Source organism: Erinaceus europaeus, chromosome 10 (assembly GCF_950295315.1).
Source record: "Erinaceus europaeus chromosome 10, mEriEur2.1, whole genome shotgun sequence".
NCBI classification, from domain to species: Eukaryota; Metazoa; Chordata; class Mammalia; order Eulipotyphla; family Erinaceidae; genus Erinaceus; species Erinaceus europaeus.
In genome coordinates, this window is record NC_080171.1 from 41,585,916 (window position 1) to 41,600,638 (window position 14,723).

Sequence of the window (14,723 nt, forward strand, 5' to 3'; positions counted from 1 at the left end):
TCTGTTTAAAGCAGTATAGCTTGCTAAATTTATAATGGATTGGTCAAACAGTTTTCTCAGGGGTTTCAGGTTAAATAATTTGATTGTAGCTTTTTCAGCATTCTAACTCTATTTTAATATTTTAAAGACTTTGGGGGTCTCTCTGAATGTTTTTCTGAATTGGAATTGGAAATCAGAGAATTTTATTTATGGTTGAGGATTTTTTATAAGCTTCCAAATTACAATTGAGATACTTTTGTGGCCTGAGGTAAATATGTCAGTCTGATGTATATATCTCCAGACTTTTGTCTCTGTCTGCTCTGTAGTTGTATGTGAATAACAGTATCATCATTAAAAACTGATTTGTAGTGGGCTTAGCACTCAGTGAGTGTACACATCTCTAAATCTAACATCTTCTGGAATTTTTACTATACACTGGCCATGGAACATAGGTAGATTGGAGTTAAGAAATCACATCTGAACAGTAATCAGTGATCCTTTTATTGAATAAGCATTACTCTGTTAAAGCTGGAGTTTGACTCCTTACCAGAAAAGCAACAAAGGATGAAGATATTGATCCAGAACCTCTGGGAGCTTACATGCAGCTGAGAGATAAGAGTTGTTCTCTTTAGTACACTGCAGCTACTCTTTCATACTCTATATCAAAGCTGTTGAGATAAGTCTGATTGGTGACCGATTCAGTAATTATAAGATCAGTGAGGATTTCCTGACTCTCAGCCTGTTCTTTACTAAAAGAAAATTTTCCATGTATAGCAGAAAAAAGTATAATCTGTGATGTGGGAGAGTATACGTAGGGAAGAAATATGATTAAGATAGACTATCTGTACAAAAATAGTATCTTGCTCATTCTTTGCCATTGTTGAAAAGTAATCTTAAATGTAGTACATATATACTATCTAGAATTTAAAAGAAGCAGAAGAGATAATATAGTGGTTATGCAAAGCACGCTCATGCTTGACTCTCTAAGGCCCCACCTTCAGTCCATTAAAGCGACTTAAGCCAGAACTGAACCGTGCTTTTGCTAAAAAGAAATATACAAATAAACCAGTTTTTAAAGGTTATAAACCAGACTCAGGTTTTCTCCCACTTTAACTTTTTAAGGATTTAGTGTTTCTTTATTCAATTTAAATAGATTTGAATGGGAAGCACTATGACTATGTACCCATTCTCTTCATGTGAGAGGCCAAGATTATGGCATATCCCTGTTTTGTTTCATAGCTTTCTGGTTAAGTGTTAAGTGTTGAGTTGGAGAAGTACTGTGTTTATCCAACATAGGTGAATCAAGATAGCTTTAAGATCGACCTACTGTTGTTGAAAACCCTAGGAGTGAGGATGTGGATGCATGGGGGAGCAGCAAATTTGGATTTCTGATGTATTATTTCTTTTTATTTGGTTGATGAAGATGCTTACTCAAAGGCTCTCACACATATTTCCCTTAATGTTTCAGCTTTGATAAAATGTAACTGACATTTATGATCCAGTACCAGTTTCTCTGTCTAACTTTTTTTCGATTACTTGTCTTACATGAATCCTTTCTGCCTCTTCAGATTTCCTTTTTACCCCTTCTAAGTGTAGTTTTTTGCTTTGTGCTTTCATGCACTTTTCTAAACTATTAATTTACCAGTGGTGCTCTTTTTATTCTTGGAGTCATTCTTAAATACTCCTCAACATCTATGCTTCCTTTTTTATCCATACCTCCAAATAAATTAATAGAATAGTCTACTGAAACAGTAATAATCCTGTGAAAACTAATGCTGTAGCTACTTTGGAGAAGTGTATTGTGATGAGTAGAAGCTATAGACTCAGATCTAAGACCTTATGGCATCCAACAGACACATAAAAGGGTGGATTATTAAAAACCTTCACCCAAACTGGCAAAATAACCCACTTGAATAGTGCATGGTTTTGCCTCGTCTGAGTTGCCATAACATTGAGGCAAACTTTGGTGCTTTAGTTTCTCCTCCTACATCCCACTCTCTGTGTCTGTCTGACAAAGTCAGCCGAAGCAGTGAAGTCCCTGAGATGACCAAACAGAGAAGCAAACAAAAAACTAAAAACAAATCTGCACCTTTTATTTAAGGGTCATGACCGGGGGAAACAACCAAAATTGGCGTTAAGCACAGGCAGATGACAAGAGGGTTTGCCTTCTTAGGTATGGGATTGGATGGGAGAACGTGATAAGGTGAAAAAAAGAAAGTCACCCCAACACTTCTTAACCACATTGTCTTCATATTTATGTTTCTCTTAAATCTTTTTATTTTTTATTTATTTTATTATTGGATAGATACAGAGAGAAATTGAGAGCGGAGGGGGAGGTAGAGAGGGAGAGAAACAGAGAGACACCTACAGCCCTGCTTCACCACTTGTGAAGCTTTCCCTCTGCAGGTGGGGACCAGGGACTTGAACCTTGTTCCTTGTGCACTGTAATGTGTGTGCTTAACCAGGTATGCCACCACTACCCAACACTAGCCCCCATCATATTTGTGATTCTATTCCAACTACATTTAAAGAAAAAAGTGGTTCTTGCTCTTAATGATTGCCGGGCGTGCAGCAGAGGCAGTTAGAAATTATTTATTTATTTATTTGATACAAAGAAATCAAGGAGAAGGAGGAGAGAAAGAAATACCTGTACTACTGCTTCACTACTTGTGCTGCTTTTTTGCAGCAGGTAGGAACTTGAGGCTTGAACCCAGATTCTTGAGCGCTGCAGCATACGTGCTCAACCAGGTGCCCAATGCTTGGCCCTTGCATATTACTTTAAATCTACCTTGAAGATGAGTTTGGTTGACCTATACACAGTTGACTAGGACTTAGGTTCTAACTTTGTCCCTCTTCAGATACTGTTTTTTTACTTTTGTTTTTGAAGTCCGAGCATATCATATTACTGACCATACTTTCCTCTTGTGAAATGTAAGATGTGGTCTTTATTTATTTATTTATTTATTCATTCCCTTTTTGCTGCCCTTATTGTTTTATTGTTGTAGTTATTATTATTGTTGTTACTGATGTAGTCATTGTTGGATAGGACAGAGAGAAGGGGAAGACAGAAAGGGGGAGAGAAAGACACCTGCAGACCTGCTTCACCGCTTATGAAGCAACTCCCCTGCAGGCGGAGACCCAGGAGCTTGAACCGGTATCTGTAGGCCAGTCCAGATGGACTCTTGCCATTTGGTCTTAAGTGGTGAGGGTTGCTAACCTATTGGTTTATGATATTTCAAAAAATTTGAAAGAACATTATAATGCGTTAGTATGCTCATTGTCAATGGATCAAGAAAAAGTTTTTTTTTTTTTTTTTTTTTTTTTTTTTGTAACTAAAGTAAAATTTTAGGAGTTTCCAGAAGCACCAAAGGATATAAGTACTCATTTCTAAAATTTTGCCTAAGTGGAGAGATGATCCCACCAACAAGTATAGTTTAAATATTAACATAATTTGGGTTAAGATTCTAGTTTTGACTTTCATTTTTCTCTAATCTGAATCCGTTAGATAATTCTGTAAGCCATCACTTTACCAAGTGGTGTACTATAATGAACTGTTAAGCATCTCTCTTAAAGACAGCTTAGACTGTGATCCCTATCTTTGTAATATCTGTATGCTTTCATGATTAGATTAAGAGTACATATCAGCCAGTGTTATGGCAATTTATTTTTTGACAGTGTGTCTATATTAATACTATGTAAATAATTTAATAATGCATTCCATATTTAAATATAGAGATATATGGAAGAAATTTTTTTCTTAGTTAAAAATTATTCTTATTTGTCTGTTTTTTAACACATGAAACCTAGGTTTCTAGGATGTATGTGTGTGTCTGTACACACATAAATATATATTCATATAGATATTTTTAGGTAAGTGAAATCTTAAGAACTTGTCTGTCACAATGTGAATACTCCCTTAAATGTTTTTCTCTGTTTCATTCATCTTTTATTAAAGCTTTTATGTTTATAGTTGTGTTGAATACTAAACCAGTCCTGTGCATATTTTCCAAAACTAAAATTATCAGCCAATTTTACTGTATTGTAGATTTTTACTTTCTTTTGTGATTATGTGAGACAGACAGACAGACACACACACACACGCATACACACACACACACACATTTTTTATTTACCTCTGAAAATTTCCATGTATTATTCTGTTATTGTAAAAACAACCAATATGTAGGTCAGCTTTTGGCACATTGCAATTTTCTTTTAAACTAAGTGACATGGTTTAGAACTGGCTGTTTCTCTTTACCTGTGCTAGATATATGGGTGAGTAAAAGTAGGATTTTGCCTTACTGCTTCTGCCATTCTGTAACTGTCTCCTTTCTTTGAATATTGCTACAGGTTTACAGTTTCCTTTAATTTATTGACTTTGTCATTTGTTATTAATAGAACGAGAGAGAGAGAGACTAAAGCACTGCTGAACTCTGGTGCATGTGGTACTTGTGGTTGAATTTAGATTCTCTGGAGCCTTAGACAAGAAATTCTATGCTCTAACAGGCAGAGATATCTCTCTCATTCTTTTAAAATTAAAAATTTTTTAAAATATATTTATAAATTGGAAACACTGACAAGTCCATAGGCTAAGAGAGGTACAGTTCCATACATTTCCCACCACCAGAACTCCATATCCCAAACCCTCCCTTGAAAGCTTTCCTATTCTTTATTGTTTTATTTTTATTTTTTAAATTTTTATTTATAAAAAGGAAACACTGGCAAAAACCATAGTATAAGAGGGGTAAAACTCCATACAATTCCCACCACCAGAGCTCTGTATCCCACCCCCTCCCCTGATAGCTTTCCTATTCTTTAACCTCCTGGGAGTATGGATCCAGGGTCATTATGGGGTGCAGAAGGTGGAAGGTCTAGCTTCTATCATTGCTTCCCTGTTGAACATGGGAATTGACACATCCACCCATACTCCCAGCCTGTCGCTCTCTTTCCCTAATGGGGCAGGGCTCTGGGGAAGTGGAGATCCAGGACGCATTGGTGGGGTCATTATTATTTATTTCATTGATATATATTTATTTATTTTAAATTATGTATTTATGTATTATTGGATAGAGACAGAGAAATTGAGAGAGTAGAAGGAGATAGAGAGGGAGAGAAACAGAGAGAAACCTGCAGCTCCGCTTCACTACTCATGAAGCTTTCCCCCTCCAGGTGGGGACCAGAGGGGTCCTTGTGCACTGTAATATGTGTGCTTAACCAGTACGCAGGTGGGGACCAGGTGGGGTCCTTGTACACTGTAATGTGTGTGCTTAACCAGTACGCCACTGCTTGGCCCCTTCATTGATCTTTTGGGAGTACTGTAATACAGATGTTAATTTTTCTGTAATCTTTCTACTTCTCAATAAAATCAGTCTTCAAAATATTGTACTTTTTTCTTTTTTTTTAAATTTCTTTATTGGGGAATTAATGTTTTGCATTCGACAGTAAATACAATAGTTTTGTACATGCATAACATTTCCCAGTTTTCCATATAACAATATAACCCCTACTAGGTCCTCTGTCATCCTTTTTGGACCTGTAATCCTCCCCCCCCCTCCCCCCCCCCCCGAGTCTTTTCCTTTGGTGCAGTACGCCAACTCCAGTTCAGGTTCTACTTCCAATCTTGATTTTCAACTTCTGCCTGAGAGTGAGATCATCTCATATTCATCCTTCTGTTTCTGACTTATTTCACGTAACATGATTTTTCTCAAGCTCCATCCAAGTTTCTAAACAATTCTTGTTTATAGTCTGTAGGTTCTGAGGCAACTATTCACTATGTTCTTATCAGGAGAACAACATGGAAAGGCTCCACACAACCCCACAGCTAGGCCACCAAGGTGTAGATTTTCTCCTTAGTTTCCTGGTCAGTTCTCAGTGCCCTGGTGTCAGCACAGGGCCTTCCCCCCTGCTGCTCCAGCCTCTGAGAGCAGTAGCAATGGAAACTCACAGTTGTTTGTTGTTTGTTGAGTCTTAGGGGAGTCCTCTCCTCCCTTCAGCAGTCTTTTTGTTTGTAAAACAGACTGGAGGTGGTAAACTGCCAGACTGTTACCAGTCACTTAATCTCTCCTTAGGCTTATCTCTGTCCACAAGCCACAGGTATTTGCACTCACCAGTGATTTGGTGGGTTCCTAAAGTTGTTCTAGTCCTGCCTTGTTGAGGTCCCAGATGATCAGTTGACCCGGGAGAGAGAGGAGAGAAACACAGCTGCTGCTACTCAAAATACTGTACTTTTTCCTCTTTTGTACTTTAACCTACTTTTAGAATTGACATTTCATAAAATCATGGCATATCATTAGATACAGATTATAGAACATTTTACATGGGAAAAAATCCTTAAGTTTGAAACTCCCTGTTTGGGTAACTTATTTGATCCTGGTTTTTCTTCCCTCTCCCTTCTTATCACAGGTTCCTCCAGGAGATTTGGAACCATATATAAAGACTCCCAGAACTGATATTTTGCTTAAGCACCTGAAAGATAACAGATGCTACTGTTATCTTCATAGCAGAAAATAGTGCTATCCCAGCCAAAACATATCACTGGAACATAACCCCAGCAGCAAAACTGTTGGTGTTGGGTAAAGAAAAATCATAATGTAGTAGATACTATGGCTTTTCCCATCTGTTGGGTTCCTTTAGTGAGTTTTTGGCAGTAGGCTTTCCCCAGTGATCCAATTTTTTTTTTTTAATTCACTTACACAATGAAAGCAGGGTTTTTTCAAGAAGTCTCTATCACACAGTGAATGAATCTGACGTATATACTTTTAAAGACTCATGTTTTTCACTTAATATTATTAATTTTTTTATGTAATATTATTCTGTCCTCTTTTCAACCCCTCTCCAACCTTGGAGATCAGTTGTAGAGTATTCTATTTGAAGCAAGACAAATATCTATATCTGCCCAGTGCTTCCAAAACCAATTTTTATCACACCAGTCTCTTTTATTTTTTTTCTAATGGTGCATTATGAATCTTCTATATGTTTGTACTAAAACTTGAAGCTGTGTCTTTGGACTGTTGCTCAATAGTGCTCCTGCATACACTGCTTTTAATGTGTAGGATTACACATTTCAGGATCTCAGCATTCTCTGGCCCATAGAACATCAACATAGTATACAGATGGGACACTTTGACAAGTTCAGGTTTTTATCATGTTTCCTGTACTCGATCAAGTCTTGCCAGAGACTTTGTGCACACTTTTTCTCTCTGTGTTCATTGCCAAAAATGTCTTTATTATTTTTTAAAATTTTATTTATTTTTACAATATTTATTGATTTAATTGAGACAGAGAAAAACTGAGAAGGGAGGTTGTAATAGAGAAGGAAGGAGACAGAGACACCTGCAGACCCACTTCACTACTTGTGAAACTTTCCTACTGCAGGTGGGGACCAGTGGCTTAATCCTGGGTCCTTGCACATTGTAATATGTGCACTTAGCAAGGTGTTTTACAGCCTGGCCCCCTCAAAAGGTGTCTTTACTCCATTTCTGTTACAATTATCACTATACATTTAGAAAGTCAGTAGTATTTCCTTCATCCCTAGAAATATGTTGAGGGCTCCTCACTTTGTCAGTGACTAGTTAATTAGGTAAGAACATCACCTATCTTGTATGTTTTAATCTTTTATAAAAGGTAGCATTAGTTATGAGCTAGTATATAGCAATGAGCTAGTATATAGCAATAGTTATGAGCTAGTATATAGCAATACATACATAGTAGATTATATATATATAGTAGGAGATATTAACCTATATGGTAATGACTTTATGGTATGGCTTCAGTTTTCTTTTCCTTCCTTCCTTCCTTCCTTCCTTCCTTCCTTCCTTCCTTCCTTCCTTCCTTTTTTTAACCTCCAGGGTTATTGCTGGGGCTCAGTGTGTACTAGGCATCCACTGCTCCTGGAGGCCATTTTTTCCATTTTTGCTGCCCTTGTTGTTTTCTTATTTTTGCCATTGCTGCTGTTATTGTTTGATAGGACAGAGAGAAGGGGAAGACAGAGAGGAGGAGAGAAAGATAGATAACTGCAGACCTGCTTCACTGCTTGTGAAGCGATCCCCCCTGCAGGTGAGGAGCCCGGGGCTCAAACCAGGGTCCTTGAGTTGGTCCTTGTGTTTAGCACCATGTGCGCTTAACCTGTGGCACTATGCCTGTCCTCCTTAGTTTTGTGCTTAACTTTTTGCTTCTGTTTCTTATTTGTCTAATCATAATCTGACACCTTGCAATTGCAGTTTACATTTACTTTCAGATTTGATCATTGCAAATATAAGCAAAGACTCTTACCTTTTGTTTTGTTTTGAAACACTTTTGCATTAAGCACTTTTTATTAATAATAATGCACCCAACATAGTCTGGGAGGTGGCTCAGTGGATAAATCATTGAACTCTCATGCCTGAGGTCCCGAGTTTAGTCCCTAGCATTACATATTCCAGAGTGGTGCTCTGGTTCATGTTCTCTCTCTCTTTCTCTCTCTCTTTTTCACTCTTCATTAATAAATAAATAGATTTTTTTAAAATAATGTATTTGATATGGAAACAGGAACATTCCTTTTTCTGTTTCCTTAGTTAGTATTTGACATCTCTTATGTAGTTTCAGCCTCATTGAACCCCTTTTGTGATACCATTTGAACAAATACTTCTTTTCATTTTTAAAAGCTATCTAGTCAATAAAAGGTTTTCTTGTGCACTCTCTTTCATGAGAATACAATGCTTTGAAGTTGAATACATTGTCTCATGATATTTATTTGTTGGACTGTAGCAGCTCTCAGTGGAGAACTTGTTGTGTCATAACTACCAAGTACTAGCGGAGCTATAGTTGCTGCAGCTTGCAGCAACTAAGGGAAGGCAAGGGATATAGTGTCCTTTGCTATGATCTTTTAAAAAAGTCTCCCTCCTTTTAATGTGTTACTTTTTTTTTTCAATCTAAACTTTTGTAAAATTATATTTTTTGTGGAGCAAATCTGTTTCATTCTTGTTAAAAGTATACGTACTCTTCTGGGACTTCATATTAAATAAGATTTGATATAGGGGTTGTCTTTATTATTTGTGTAATTGGCACTACATTGTTTAGCTCAATATAGGTGCTTAGTAAACGTTGCTTGCCATGAATTCTTTGATGTAGAAGTTAATTAAATGATGCAAGTTATTAATTTTAATTAACTTATTAATTAAATAAATTTATTAAATTAATGAATTTGTTTATTAGTAGATTGATTTATTAATCTTTTTAGAACTATGTCATATGCTTCATCAGAAAACCAATATATTGCTAAGACAATTTACTTAGTGAATTTCTCCACTAGCTATAAGGTGATCTCATGAATATAGACTACTGTACTGTGGAAAATATTATTGTAGAATTAGGGATACAAAATTAGTGTTGTCAAAGCAAGAGAACACATTGTTTTTTCCTTGGAGTGATAGAGAACACATTAAAATAATGTGCGCAGTTTGCCTAGTGTTAACAGTTCAATACTTTGAATAATGAGAAGGATAAAAGAGAAACTAGTCATTGTACTTCTCTTAGAATGTATATGAAAGATGATAAAATAGGTTTGTTTTCTGTAATAGTGTAATAGATATCTGGATATTCTTTGTTTATAACACTGGTAATTGTTATCCTGTGTCCCATGCTTACTCTATTTTTGTATTCTGTGTTAGAATTACCTGAGGTTTCATCAACTGAGGAAGAAGTGGAAGAAACAGAGTCTTGGGCAAAGCCTCTTGTCCATCTTTGGCAGACAAAACCCCCCAACTTTGTGGCTGAACAAGAGTATAATGCAGCCATGGCCAGAATGGAGCCAAACTGTGCCATATGTGCTCTCCTCATGCCCTACTACAAGGTAATCAGCTGGAGGATGAACTGGCAAGCTTTCCTTTCCCTACTGAAAGTCATACCCTTTGTGTATGACTATGGAAACATGGAAGAATCTTAAAGGATTGTTGTGCACATGATGTGGAAGGCATGGGTTCTTATGTTGCTAATTAATGACCATCATAGAAGAGCAAATAGTTTCTACCTGCTGCTTTAGATATAAATCTACTAGTGCTTTATCAGTTTTGAAAAGTTTTGATTTATTTCAGTCATGGGGCAGTTCTCTTATTTTGTTCTTACCCTTTCTTTCACCAAGGAACTTGTAACATAAAGCGTAAATATAGTGGAAGCTTAAAAGTACCAAAGTTTTTGTTTTATACTTGAAAATGTCTCTTTCAGTAATAAAAGTGTCACCTTTGGACCCATCTTTAAAATGTCTCTTTCCTCTTCCCTTGTTGAGTATGTAAAAGATACAGTAGGGCTTTATACAAACTGAATTGATCAGACAACCTTAATCAGCCAGTTATGCATGATGCTTTTAAAAATATTTTTAAATATTATTCCACAAACATAAAACTGATAGTTTCTTAGATCATTTGAGGGTCATGCCTTCTAATATCAAGACAAAATAATCTGTAGGAATCTAGTGAATATTGAATACTGTGTTTATTTTAAAGTTATATTCATTATAAAGTATATAGATATAAATAGCTAGTATAGGCTATATTTTCACCAATAGAACTGAAATATTTTGTTTAATATTGCATATTTTTAGAGTCCCACATAAAGTAATTTTATTCAGATATTTGAGAGCATGAAGCTGTTTAGTAATCAGACCTTTATAAGTTTTCAGACCTTTATAAGTTGAGGAAATAGTTTACTCATCTATCTTTGAATTTATCACTCATGAATAAATTTTTTCTTTTGTTCATTAGATTTCTGTGTATTCTTAGAAAAGCTTCAATTTTTAGAATTCTTACTTTATTATAATCTGCCTGTATATTTCCAATTATAATTAGAAAATTTGGAACAATTTATTAGTATGAGTTTTCTGATAGTAATAAGACTAATTGTACTTCCAAATAAACACTAATCTTTTTTTTGTGTACTATAAGAGTTCTTTTTTTTTTTTTTGATACATTATTCCTGTGTAATGGCATTTGCTGGATTTCTTGACTTGCTATTTAACAACATTGGGTGAGGTACATGCCTTTAGAACTTCTGAATATTTTTGCATAGATTAAAACTGAGTCTTTGAAAGCATTCCTCTAACACTTGTTAGTAGTAATGGGTGTGGTTGCAACATAGAAAGGAGGCGAAGACAGCACCATGGAAGTGAAAGAAATGTGCAAAAAATATATAGATATAGATAGATAGCCATTCCAAATCTGTGACCTTCAGAGAACTATTGCAGTTTCCACTGGAGGGAGGATAGGGACACAGAACTCTGGTGGGAACAGTGTAGAATTCAATTGCTATCATGTTAAATTTTGTCAATCACTATTAGATCAATAAATAAAACATCTCTTTAGATTTAATATGCTAATGTACTTAATAAGTGAAACCAGATCTCTTAGCCTCATGCAAAAAAAAAAGGGTCAGAATTGTAACTATTTATGGGCTATTTACATAAGAAATAATTTTAGTACCTCATCACTTTTTCATGCTAGGTAGAGCACATCCTCTGGTTTCCATAGCTTAGCTTTTGACTGGGAGCCTGAAAAGGGAAAAATAATAGAAAGGACTTAGTTGAATAAAAAGAAGAATAGGAGCTGGATGTTAGTGGGTAGAATAAATGTTAGAGTGATAAGAACACATGATGTCTTTTTCCCATGTTTTCACTCTTGGATTTATTGTTTTTTTTAGCCTGATAGCAGCAATCAAGAAAATGAATCAAGATGGGAAATAAAATTAGATGATGTGATCACTTCAGGAGGAAAGACTAAGCCCCTTATTCCAGAGATGTGTTTTATTTATAGTGAAGAAAATATAGAATATTCTCCACCTAATGCCTTCCTAGAAGAGGATGGAACCAGTCTTCTGATTTCCTGTGCGAAGTGCTACGTACGGGTTCATGCAAGTAAATGAAAATTTCACTTCATCAGCCACACTTTTCTGTACACACTCTGTTTCTTACCCTTTCCTAACCCAAAAATTATTTTGCATTGAACTATTGACATTCTTAATGATTAGGTCATTCTCACATTTTCTTTAATGAAAGTTTGAGTAGAGACAAACATTGTTTTTTACAGATTTATGCAGCGGGGTGCAGGTATTGTTAGTTTGGACTCAATAGGGCCTCCTACTTGATTTTTACTTAAGATACAGCTTTTAAGCACTTAATCATCATGTGTATATGACTCTTAAGTATTTTTCTTTGTTTCTTTTAAGGAGTAACGGATATTCCTTTGGTGACTGGAAAAACTATTGTGTTAAATTTAATTCTTAGATTTGTAGTCTTTAGGAGGTTAGAGAATCTTTCTTGCCTTCCTGGGGATAATAGTCATTGCTGTTGTTTTCTGTTAGGACTAAGATTGTTAGGCTTCATATTTGTCTCAATTTGTTGTTTCTACATAGTTGGTAATGTGATAGATAAATTAAAAAATTGATCTGTCCTGTAAATTCTCTAAAATATTTAAAGGCATATGATATGTATTTATTTATAGTATATATATATCTTTATTATAAAACTAATTCAGTTCATCTATTCTATTACTGTAGCTATACATGGTCTATTTCAATCAATGTAGTTTGAATAATATATGATATAGGTATGCCTTTCTATATTTAATCTGAGTCTTTTATGTGGGTGGAAATAGCCATCTCTCATGTACTTTTTAATTAGATACTATCATTTTCCCCAAGGGATTTGAACAGAATTTTCTTGAAATATTATAATAGCTTTTTGCTATATTTATATCAGTTTGTAACATATTCACACACACATATAGTGTACAATATATACTATACTATTTGTTATATAACATAATAAATATATACTGTATATGTAATAATAAGCATATAATATATTATGTGTTTATATATGGTAAAACTATATCATAAAATAAGGTTAGAATTTAATCTTGACTTCTGAATATATTAACTGAATTATAGTTATAATTTATAACTTTGTGTTTGAATGAAATATTGTAGGTCTTGGTTAAATGTGAATGACTTTTCTTTGGGTAGTTACATTTGTGTTTGTATTTTCTTTATAGTTGAATATTGTGACATTTGTAATTAACATTACTTAGTCAGTTTTAAAGACCCTTTTATTAAGGCAGAGCAGCACATCTTTGTTGGTAACATATATTTGGTATGTGCATTTACATCATGAGTTTTGTTTTCAGTCATAAGAATAGAAAATGGTAGACAGTTTTTCTGAAGTTATTTATTAAGATTAATATGTCCAATATTGTAACATGCAGAGTACCATCTTATTCATGCATCTTTACGGTTATTTTATAGGTTGCTATGGTATCCCTTCTCATGAGATCTATGATGGATGGCTATGTGCTCGGTGCAAAAGAAATGCATGGACAGCAGTAAGTGTCCCCTAATTCCTCTTCTTACTCCATCCACTATAGAAACTTTTAAATCTGTTGTTACGGTAAGATTGTACCCATACTTTTGTGTCTATTCCCACAGTATTTCTAATCTCCTCTGTAATCAAATCACAATAATTCTATATTGTCTATTATAGAAACATTAAATATATTTCTAGATACCATTAATCTATCCAGAATCCTACAGAGTATGCCGCAGTATTAGAACAGGTGCAAAATTCTCATTTTCCTGCACACCGCTATTTTGTAACTTCTGGAAGTAAGTATTCTAAGTATTCTTGGAAGTAAGTATTCTTAGCAGAGGTTGTGACTATTACCCTTGAGAAACCATGCTCATATACAATATTTCAACTAACATGGAATTTCCTCCAACTTATTTATTCATATTTCAACAAAAATTTCTTTTTGCCATTTTTTCATTTATGATTACAAGATTTGTCTTACTAGGTTGTAAGATTACAGGGTATACTTCTACACTATAACCACCACCATAGTTCTATCTCCTTACCCTCCCCTCTCTGAAAGAGAACCACTGTAGTTCTGACAAAATCTTAACAGTATGTTTGCTTGTGTCTCCCCCCCTCCCAGTTTATGTCTAGTAGTTCCCTAGTTTCTAAAATATGAGTGAAACTGTTCAATAGTAGTCTGTCATCCCTTTACTTATTTTGCTAAGAATAATCACTTCAAAAGATTTTTATGGTCCCTGCCTATGCTAGGCATGTTTATGAACTTAAACAGAATATTCAAGAACAAATGATCCGCAATTTGGGGGACACAGATATCGCTTCATCTAAATTGCTTTTCCTAAAGACACTGTGAAACTTTAGTGTATACCCAGGTTGAGTCCTATTCCTTTAAGTTATTGTGTTACCCCATTTTACTATATAATTATGTGCTTCTTTATGTTTTCTTCAGAATTCTGTATTTCTAGGTCTCAGAGCATTCTTGATAGTGAGGACCTGTCAGACCATACACTGTATCTTTCATTCATGATCTTAAAGCAGATGCTCAGCTTGATGATTTGCATTGTAGTGGTAGTAGTAGGGAAATCTCTATTGACAATGGATTTAATTTCCTTATAGCCAGAGTTAAAGATCTGAAGGACAATATATGGAAAATGCTTTGTATGATGAGGATTTACGCCACAATTATGTATTTTAAGTACTAATATTGAAATAGACATATGGTGACTATACATTAAAATCATTCCTGAGGATATATTTCCTCATGGTTTTATTGCTGGTATTCACTTTGGGTAGTAAGGCAGGGACATTCTTTACATTCTTTTATTAATATGATCAGGGGCCAGATGGTTGTGCACCTGGTTGAGCGCACATGTTACGATGTACAAGGACCTGGGTTTAACCCCTGGTCCCC

General features: G+C 35.1%; 1 protein-coding gene across 2 annotated transcripts in view; it reads left to right on the forward strand.

Moving 5' to 3' along the window:
• KDM4C (lysine demethylase 4C) overlaps nucleotides 1-14,723 on the forward strand; it is a 397,677-nt gene that overhangs the window by 226,771 nt on the left and 156,183 nt on the right. For both annotated transcript variants that reach the window (XM_060199547.1, XM_060199548.1), the window contains 3 exons: nucleotides 9,627-9,808; nucleotides 11,647-11,860; nucleotides 13,249-13,325. In XM_060199547.1, coding sequence (XP_060055530.1) covers nucleotides 9,627-9,808; nucleotides 11,647-11,860; nucleotides 13,249-13,325 — 473 coding nt within the window. The remainder of the gene's footprint in view (nucleotides 1-9,626; nucleotides 9,809-11,646; nucleotides 11,861-13,248; nucleotides 13,326-14,723) is intronic.